This window comes from Lolium rigidum, chromosome 7 (genome assembly GCF_022539505.1).
Source record: "Lolium rigidum isolate FL_2022 chromosome 7, APGP_CSIRO_Lrig_0.1, whole genome shotgun sequence".
NCBI classification, from domain to species: Eukaryota; Viridiplantae; Streptophyta; class Magnoliopsida; order Poales; family Poaceae; genus Lolium; species Lolium rigidum.
This window is the reverse complement of record NC_061514.1, coordinates 126,627,212-126,637,296: the sequence shown is the minus strand read 5'-3', so window position 1 is coordinate 126,637,296 and position 10,085 is coordinate 126,627,212. Positions and strand designations below refer to the sequence as shown.

Here is a 10,085-nt window from a genome sequence, read left to right as displayed (position 1 = left end):
TTAAACAAATAACAAATGTTCCCACAATCAAACAATCAAGATAAATATTTCACACATACAACAATAGGAAATGAATGTAATAACTCATTGGCCATGCAACTGCCAGTGGTGATCAATCAGATCTTGGGTGAGCTGGTGATGAGTCTCGGCATTTTCAATGCCTCGATGAGCTGCAAGAAAAGCTTCAATCCAATCAGGATTCCTCTCTGGCTGCACTCGGGTGCCAACATTGTCATAGAAACATGGCAAGTTCAACCCTCTTTCATCTTCAATGATCATGTTGTGAAGAATCACACAACATGTCATGATATCTACAAGAGTTTCCTTGTCCCAAAACCTTGCAGGATCTCGGACAATGGCAAACTTTGCTTGCAAGACACCAAAAGCTCTCTCAATATCCTTGCGGCATGCCTCTTGATTTTTGGTGAAGCAAGCTTCCTTTCTTGTCAAATCCTTGTCATTTTTCTCTTTTATGGACTTGACAAGAGTTGCATAGTTAGGGTAAATACCATCTGTGAGATAGTACCCCATGGTGTACTCATTATTCATAACCTTGTAGTTACAAGTTGGTGCTTCACCCCTAACTAGTCTTGCAAATAAAGGGGATCTATTCAAGATGTTGATGTCGTTGAGTGTCCCCGGCAGTAAAAAAAAAAGCATGCCAAATCCATAAGTCTTGCGAGGCCACAACTTCAAGAACAATGGTAGCATCACGGCTTTTGCCACAATACATTCCATGCCATGCTTTTGGACAATTTTTCCATGTCCAATGCATGCAATCTAAACTACCAAGCATCCTCGGCCGCCCCCTCTTTTCATTGATCTCCATGAGCCTTTTTGTATCTTCCTCATTTGGAGCTTGGAGATACGTCTCTCCATACAACTTGATCACCATCTTGGCAAACATACGCACGCAATCCGTGGTTGTTTGCACACTAATGCGAAGATACTCATCGGTATAATTTGCTGCTATACCGTATGCAATAACCCTCATGGCGCCAGATATTTTTTGATATGGGCTAAATCCCATGACTTGGGCAGCGTTTCTTCTTTGCTTGAAATAATCGCAGTTTGCCTCGCAATCTTTGACGATTCTCTCGAACAAAGTCCTACGCATTCGGTACCGTCTACGGAAGAGGCGGGGAGGATAGGTCGGTACCTCGGCAAAATAATCTTGCATCAGCTGCTCGTGGCCGAGTGCGCGGTTCCGCGGAATGCACATACGCCCCATCACTGATCCTTTCCTCTGATCTAGCAGCTTGGCGCGGTCCTCCATATGCTTCATGCCGAACAGCAGCAGCATCATCTCCGTCTCGTCGTCGTTGAGCACCTCGTCGAGGTCCGAATCGCCGGAATCCGACGAGGACCAATCGGTCGACGAATCCTCCAAATCCGCCATATGCACATCCTCCGAAGCCATCTACCATGGTGAAGCATACATCAGCCCCCAAATACGTCCATTTTACCGGCTAGAACGAAGAAAACAGCGGCGGAATACTCACCGGCGAAAACGGTGGAGAAGACCGCGGCGGGGGTGCGGCGGCGCGCGTGGGGCGGAGGTGCGGCGGGCGTGGACGCAGCTCGGCGCAGCTCGGCGGGCGTCGGAGGGAGCGGATCTGACGAATTCCGGCGGCGGCGCGCGGGTGGCTGTGGCGGCGGCGCGGGGGAAAACGGGTGGACAAGCTGAAATGTCCGCGCGCGTTTTCTAAAATGGGATACTGGTTTGGCCCTCTATCCCCGCTCCCACCCTGCACAAGTAGGGGGCGAAGACCCGCCCCGTAATCGAAACCAGCAAAAATCGGAGCGGGGGCCGTTTTTACGGGTCTGCTAGACGGCCGGATGGAGCTCAAACCCGTATTCCGGTGGTTATTATACGGGTTTGAGCCTTTTAAGGGGTCTGTTAGACATACTCTAAGGGAGGTTCAAGTCTCCGTGCTGATGAGAGACTTACTTGGCAATGACCTTGTTGGAGGCATTGTTTTGAGAGCGGGGACTATCTTCAGGGTGAAAACCTAAGATCTTTGATCAGACGACGACGGTGTTAGAGAACTGTTCCCTTCTTGAAGGCGTCGTTTTTGGAGAGTCTGTATTTCATGTGTTGTCTTGGCGGTGGATGTATTGCTATTGTTAGGCCCGAGATACTGTAGCACCTTTCTTTCTTAGTTTTCTTTTCTTTTTTTGGCTGTGTGCATCCGTGGTACCATTAGGGTGGTACGTTGTTGCAGAGGCTGGGTGTAATTGGTATCTTTTTATATTAATATATTCCCTTTATCGAAAAAAAGTGTTCTCGAGGTTATACCATCACAAGAGGCATAAATCTTTGCTGCAATGTTGATCTAAATATCTTTGAAACCTATGCTAGACGTCCGGCACCTAATGTTACTCCTCGCTAACGATTCCATAAATCTGCACTAAACAGCATGCCTCTAGAGAGAATAATTGAGATATGTCCATGAATAATCAAACAACCAAAGAGATAGTGCGTTTAGTGCATCTGAACCTCACTTTGATACAGCAGGGTATTTAAAGCTCTAACTTGAACATGATACATTATGCAAAAAGTGAATGTGACAGCTATGAACTAAATAAGATAATAAACCCAGGAGACAAAGTTCCAAAGGAAGATTTCTAACATGTCCGTTATGCCAAAGGCACCAGAAGCATTGGCCATTGCATATCTTTCATTTTTATATATGCACTAATAATGGAGCTTTTCACTATTCTTTTAGGTGGCTATATCCACAATTAAAGCTAAGCATGAGATTCATTTAATCTGTAAGCCTGACATTTACTAGCGACAAATTTCAACAACTTCAGATATGGCTTTGTCAGGTAATATCAGGGGTTATCATATCAAGCTTGACTGAGCAATTACTTCTATGATAAGCTCAACTGTCTAGTAGATCCTTTTCCTTCACTTTTTGACTTTTTGAATGTGAAGGAGAAAGGGATTAACATTTTCAGAAGTTAGAAGTTAGAATAAAAACTGAAGTAAGATATCACATTTCACTTACAAAATAAATGTAGATCCAAACACTTCAGCAAATAATTCCATGCCAATTTAAGTCTTGAGCATAGTGGGTTTGGTGCACAAATCGAAGTTCTACTGAAGTACTCCCCCCCGTCCCACAATATAAGCCATTTTGGGATATATTGTGAGACAGAGGGACTATTAGTTAAGCTGGATTCACAAGGGGACCAAACAACATTTGTAGCTGAATCATCCTCAACAGTTTTACGAGTACAATATGTCCTGTTCTATCAAACATAAAAACAAGAAGTTGCAATAATACAAATGAAGGGACAATGACAACAAAAAAATATGGGAAAATAGTTCAAACAGAAGGGAAAAAAAGCACGATTCACTAAGAACCTATGTTTCTTTTTTTTACTGGTAAAGCAATTCTAATTTGGCACCGCAGCGACAAAAAAATGGAAAATGGTTGATACTCACAAACCACCAAAAGGATATGCAGGATTTTCTTCATCATTTGATAAAAGCATAAAAATGATGGGTGGGAAAAGGCCCTTCTTGCCATTCATATGCTCATAATGTGTGATCTGCAATTGTATTTTAACTACCTGGATAATATGCCCCTCTGATGTTAGTTGTCAGTAGGACAACACAAGACAATACTGACTGGCCTGCCTAATGGAGTACTGGTAGTCTGCATAAATTCAAGCTAAGTTGTTTCATTTGTTGTTCCACTTATTCCACCAATCATTGTCATATTTATTTTCCACGGCATGAGTAGTTGACATGTTGTACGTTGATGACTAAGGTAACACATGTGGGAGCGAAAAGGAGGAAATAGGTAAGCCCTTGTGATTAAATTAGGCTCACACTAATTGCATGTAAACTAATTAAGCTAGTTTACAAAAAAAATGACTGCTTGATTTCCTTCTCACTTTAGTTTTTCACTTCCCACATGAAATTCTTAAATTGCATACATTTTATCCATACTATGTCCATACACATGAGCATTGAAACCGGCGATCTTATTCCTTTAATACTACCGTTCACATGGTAGATGCTCCTATGAGAGGAGGGAGAGCTCACTCCTGAAAGGTCCAATTAGACATTGGATGGCAGAAACGGGTAGTCAGTGTATCCGATAACTGGATCGGAGATGTAGAAAGTTTCTCTAATGTACTTGTTGAGAGGAGCATCCATCTCAAACCTCCGGGGTAAGTCAGGATTGGATAAAAACAAGCGCCCATATGCAACCAAATCCGCATAGCTATCAGAGATTGCTTTATTTCCATCATCCCTTCCATACCCACCAGCTACGATAAAGGTTCCCTTAAAAGCATCCCTTATGGGGCGAAGACTATGGGGAGATTCAAACTTTTCACCAATTTTCACCATCCGTGGTTCCACCATGTGACAATAGAGAATTCCAAATTTGTTAAGCGCATGCGCCATGTATAGGCCTAGAGCTTCTGGGTTTGAGTCTGATGCATCTGAGTAATTTGCAAAGGGTGAGAGCCTTATCCCAACCTTATCAGCTCCAATTTCCTCAACCACAGCCTGGACTACTTCCAACGCAAACCGGCAACGATTCTCTAAGCTCCCACCATATTTGTCGGTACGATCATTGACTTGGTCCTTTAAGAACTGATCAATCAAATAACCATGAGCTCCATGAATTTCAACACCATCAAATCCTACAAACCAAGGCACTGAGATTAGATATCCCTTTTCTTAGGGAGTCACACGATGTTGAATAATTCAGTAGGTATTTGTTAGATACTTGACACAACATTGATTTAAACCTTTGTATGCTAATTTTATCGAGATACTAATTTGGATGAATGATAAATCTGTAATTTGTACGGTAATAGAACATTCTTGACATATGGAGCGCAAAATGAGAGAAATATTGCTACTTACCAGCTTCAATTGCATTTCTAGCAGCAACCCTGAAATCGTCAATGATCGAAGGGATTTCATCAGTCTCTAGTCTCCTAGGAGTTGACAATGTAGCCACATCTATGCCATTTGCTCTCGCTACAGGTTTGAGTGGCTTATCGGTGCTCGAAATTGGAGCCTGCCCATTAGGCTGAAACGCTGCAAAGAGATAACGAACATGTGTTAGTAAGATAAAAATCATGACTATTGGAATGACTACATGATTACTAATGCCATTTCATTTACAAGAAACATGAGATAACTTATGCTGCCATAAAACCATGAATAACTGTACCGAATGTTCATGAATAAATGAATAATAGCATAAGATGTGGCTGAGCTGAACCGAAAGTCTAAAATCTATTTGGGGCTATCCAGCTTGCGAAATAATTGTGATTACATTAAGTTTAAGGATAATTATTAGAGCATGTAAACTTACTATGATTAGAGACTCTTCCTACGTGCCAAATCTGACAGAAAAATACTCCTCCTTTCCCACGAACCCCACTCACGATCGGCTTCCATGCTTCTACCTGCTTCTTTGTCCAAATGCCAGGAGTATCTTTGTACCTTGCATGCATATACAGGGTAATACTACACATGTCATCTTTACAAGTAATAAAATTGAGAAGAAGAAATTAAACATGACTAATGAGCCACAGCCTAAGGGTATGGCATACACACCCTTGAGCGGTCTCTGAAACTCCAGTGGCCTCAGCAATCAAAAGGCCCCCTTTGGTTGTTCTCTGTTGATAATACTGTATGGCATGCGGCTGAGGAACATTTCCATAGGATCGCTCCCTTGTCAGTGGTGCAAGAACTACCCTAAACAGAAACAGAAAGCTATCAGGAACAAGTGGATCATCAAGTATAGAAGAGTGACATAATTCATCGAACTGGTTTTTCAGGAACAAACGGATACAGTTCAGGGGCACGTGTTGTAACCAAAATAGCAGGTATTCCGCATTAAATTCATCGGAATCGTTTACATATTTTTAAGTTTGTTTGCCATTTGCTGACGACACACTCCAAGTGGAGAGGAATCATTTGGGTGTAACTTTTACAAATAGCGTATGTTCATCAAACAATTACACAGCAATGAGAGATTGTTTGGGTTAACAATAAAAACTCGCTGTTCTTCCAAAAACATCAAATTTTGTACTGAAGCATCTCCTTCACATACTTTTCATTGCCTTTTTCAGTCATAGGTTGTGGGAGATGATGCCATGATGGAGAAGATAGTTGTAGTGAGGCCAATGCAATGTGTTCGGCAGGTGTTTGTATATTCTTGTAATCCAATGTGTTCGGCAGTGATGCCTGCCTGGCATAGTTTGTAACAAAGTATGGTTGTGTGCACCCGAGGAGGATGCACAGGGCAGGAGTCATTGCCTTCCTCTTCCTAAAAAACACCTCCTACGCATATCTGAATACGTAATGCAGTCCAATGTTTGCAATAACAACGATAAAGGTGGACACTGCCCCGGGGCCGGACAGTTTCCCTGTGGCCTTCTACAAACGTTTCTGGCATCTGGTGAAGCCCTTCATCATGGACATCGCCAATGGCTTCACTCTGGGGAGAGTTGACATTGCTAGGCTCAATTTCGGGATCATCTCGCTGATCCCTAAAGTCTTCGGGGCGGAGGACATCAAACAGTTTAGGCCGATTGCTCTGATTAATGTGATCTTTAATTTTGTTGCTAAGGCCTATGCTACTAGATTATCCCCTATTGCTCATAGGACTATTAGCCGCTCGCAACCCGCGTTTATCAAAGGGCGGCACATTCATGAGGGAGTCCTCTCCCTCCAAGAGATCATCCATGAATCCAAGTCCAGGAAACTTAGGGGAGTTTTCCTGAAATTGGACTTTGAGAAAGCCTATGATCGGGTGAACTGGCTCTTCCTCCGTGAGGTTCTTCTGGGCAAGGGCTTTGAGCCCGCTTGGGTCCATAGGGCCTTGAGTTTGGTCTCGGGAGGCCAGACTGCCATCTCCATTAATGGAGAGATTGGGAATTATTTCCGCAATGGGCGTGGGGTGCGCCAGGGTGACCCTCTATCCCCTATCCTCTTCGACTACGTCGTTGAGGCTCTTGCGTCCATCCTGGACAAAGCCAGAGGGTCGGGCCACATTGCAGGAATGATTCCCCACTTGATCCCTAGGGGGTCTCTCATCTGCAATACACAGATGATACCATCATCATGTTCCAACCTGACGATTTGGCGATGGCCAATCTTAAGTATATTCTACTTTGCTTTGAGAGCATGCCGGGACTGCGGATCAACTTCCATAAGAGTGAGGTCATGGTGATGGGTGTGGACCAGGTGGAAGCTCAACGGATAGCCCACATGCTCAATTGTAAGCAGGGTTCTTTTCCGTTCTCCTACCTTGGGTTACCGATTAATGATCGAGCCCTTACCGCTGCAGACTAGGGTCCGTTGACGGCTAAGGTGGGCAAGCGCACCGACCCCTGGATGGGGAAACTCATGTCCTTGGCAGCTAGGCTTACTCTCATCAACGCATGCTTATCTAACATTCCACTCCATGCCATGCTGTGTGCATGCTCGGGGATGGGACACATGGTGCTATGGATCGCCATCGTGCCCGCTTCTATTGGGAAGCCAACAGTGCTAAACGCAAGTACCACTGGGTGAGGTGGTCGGCGATATGCAAGCCAAAAAGCCTGGGGGGCTGGGTATTGTCGACACGCGCCTTATGAACGCTTGCTTGATGGTCAAGTGGATTTGGAGGATCTACTCTGGCGAGCAAGGCCTTTGGGTGGATATCCTGAGGAGTAAGTACCTCAGGGATAAGGACCTTATGTTGGATGTGCACCGTCCAGGATCTCAGTTTTGGAACTCCATCCAGAAACTTAAACACCTGTTTCGCTTGGGAGCTAACCATCGTGTGTTCGACGTCAAGGCGACGAGCTTACGCGGGACTGGTGGCAGGGGTCGAGACCCCTGTGCGAGCGATTCCCCACGCTTTTCTCCGTTGCCGCTGACCAAGATATATCAGTAGCTTCTGCTCGCCATGGCGAGACTTGGTACCTCCCGCTTCGCCGTGAGCTGGGGCTTGGCGATCGGGTGGCTTGGGTCAATCTTATGAGGGAGGTTGCGGTGCCTCAAACCTCGACTATGCCGGATCAGGTGACTTGGGCCCTAGAATCCTCGGGGAGATTCTCTGTGCGCTCGCTTTACCTCAAGTTATGCCAGGGTACCCGCTCGAAATACTTTAGTGACCTCTGGAAGCTCACGATCCCCATGAAGATTCGGATCTTCCTTTGGCAGCTGGCTAGGAAACGCCTGCCGTCTAATGATAATATTCGGCGGCGTAGGGGGCCTACCCTGGGTCTCTGTGCCTTATGTGGGGAGGTTGAAGATAACAATCACATCTTCTTTGACTGTCCCCTAGCTAAGTTCTTGTGGAGTGCAGAACTGCTCAGCCGCTCTTGGAACCCTTCTTGCTTCGCAGATGTCTTTAGGATCCTCCACGCTCAAGAGGGGCAATCCAAACGGGTTCTTTGGATGGCGTGTGCCGCTTTGCTTTGGACGCTGTGGAACCTTAGGAACAAGTTCTCGATTGACGGGGTTTTCCCTCGTCAACCTGCTGATGCTCTTTACAAAATGTCTATGTACTTGCAGGTGTGGAAGCTAGTGGTTAGGAAGAAGGACCGCGAGGCCGTGGAGTGGGCGGTTGGCCGGATCCGCACTCTCCATTCGACCATCAGAGATAGCGAGTAGAAGTCTTCCTCTGGTGGACATGTATCTCCGGTGTTAGGTTTTGGCTGTGTTGGGGCACCTTCCGGCCTTGGGTGTGTGTTTCAGTTTGTTTTGTTCGTGTGTTGTATGGCTGTTGTGATACCTTCGTGTTTCTGGCTATGTACTCTGCCATTGGGGCTTTATTAATTTAAAGCCAGGCTCTGCTCGAGCCTTCCGTCTAAAAATAACAACGATAAACCCTTGCCGTTGGCGGTCAAAATTGTGAGCCGAATATGGTTCTTGATGGTATTACAAGATGCAAACAACAGTGCAGCAGTATAATAACAAAATTCAGGAGAGCAAAACATCCACACGAAAATAGAGATGAGGAAACCATCTTCTGCGGTTGCATTTTTGTTAATTCAAAGTCGGGCTCCTCTGAGCCTACTGTTTAATTTTTTTTATTATTTCTTCTGCAGTCTATGCCCTGCATTAATCTTCCATATTTGGGATTTTCAAAAAGAAAATTCTTCCTCGTTTGAGAAAATTAGTGATAAACTTGCTTGGCAGCTCATTCACCCAAATTGGTTTCTCTGTTTCACAAATCGCCTAAACAAAAGACCTAAAGAATCGATTATTGATGCAGATTGGGATTTCCGTGCAAAGAAAAGAAGAAGAGATTGGGCGAACAGGAGGCGAACCTGTGGGAGAGCTCGAATCTCCCCATCCTGTAGGGGGTGAGGAGGGGGGCTGCGGCAGCGGCGTCGACCATCTTCCTTCTGTCTTTTCTTTTTTCTGAAAGTATCTTACTTCTGTCTTGTTTGCTCTGCTTTTTCTTCTCCTTCCTTAGCAACTATATATGGCACCTGTTTCACCTCCCTCGGTTTATGCTGAGAAGCGGCAGCCGGCGGTGGACCAAAGTGTCACTGTCTCCTTTAAAGATTTTCTTTGGAAGATTTAATACTCCTAAACCGCCGGAGGGGGTTCAGTGAACCTGGCACGGTTTGTTTGCAAGATCACTCACGTGAGAGTCAACAAGGCACCATATTGTTGACTATACTTGATTTGTTGAGGTCACTGCTGCGGTCATGCGGCAGAGAAAACTGTATAAAAGAGATTTGGTGCACATGGTACTAGTGATTCAGTTTTTTTAAAAAAATAAAAAAATCATATTTTTTGTTTAAAAAAATCTGAAAATAAATCCGTATATAGTCAATGTCCTATTCCGTGTCAAATATCAACTTCAAATACTTTATATTCTGATCTACACAAAATGATAAAAGTGTAGATCTAGTAGTTATTTTCAAATCATCCACATATCAAATTTTGTCATTTTTGTCTAGCACAAAATAAAATGAATTTCGGATTGAGATTTTGCATGATTGTGATATGTGTCATTGACAATCCCTAAAATTATTTTCAATTTTTTAGTAACTTGTAAAAATATCTTTTATTTTTTTTTAAAATAACAAGAGCA

General features: G+C 44.2%; 1 protein-coding gene across 1 annotated transcript; it reads right to left on the bottom strand.

Annotated features, from left to right (window-relative positions):
* Window positions 1-3,909: 3,909 nt before the first annotated feature.
* On the bottom strand, window positions 3,910-9,698 carry LOC124671966 (putative 12-oxophytodienoate reductase 11). Its single transcript, XM_047208275.1, has 6 exons — window positions 9,669-9,698; window positions 9,310-9,461; window positions 5,597-5,737; window positions 5,352-5,482; window positions 4,895-5,071; window positions 3,910-4,668 (listed from the first exon to the last, which is right to left on the bottom strand). The coding sequence occupies exons 1-6, from the start codon at window positions 9,696-9,698 to the stop codon at window positions 4,076-4,078; spliced, it is 1,224 nt and encodes a 407-aa protein (XP_047064231.1). The 3' UTR covers window positions 3,910-4,075.
* Between the last annotated feature and the right edge of the window lie 387 nt (window positions 9,699-10,085).

Excerpts from the sequence above, each read along its gene's own strand:
- LOC124671966 (XM_047208275.1), bottom strand. The coding sequence starts at position 9,698 with ATGACCGCAGCAGTGACCTCAACAAATCAA. Across the intron at positions 5,072-5,351 it reads AGGAAGAGTCTCTAATCATA|CGTTTCAGCCTAATGGGCAG; the intron begins GTAAGTTTACAT and ends ATCTCTTTGCAG. Across the intron at positions 4,669-4,894 it reads TAGAAATGCAATTGAAGCTG|GATTTGATGGTGTTGAAATT; the intron begins GTAAGTAGCAAT and ends CTTGGTTTGTAG.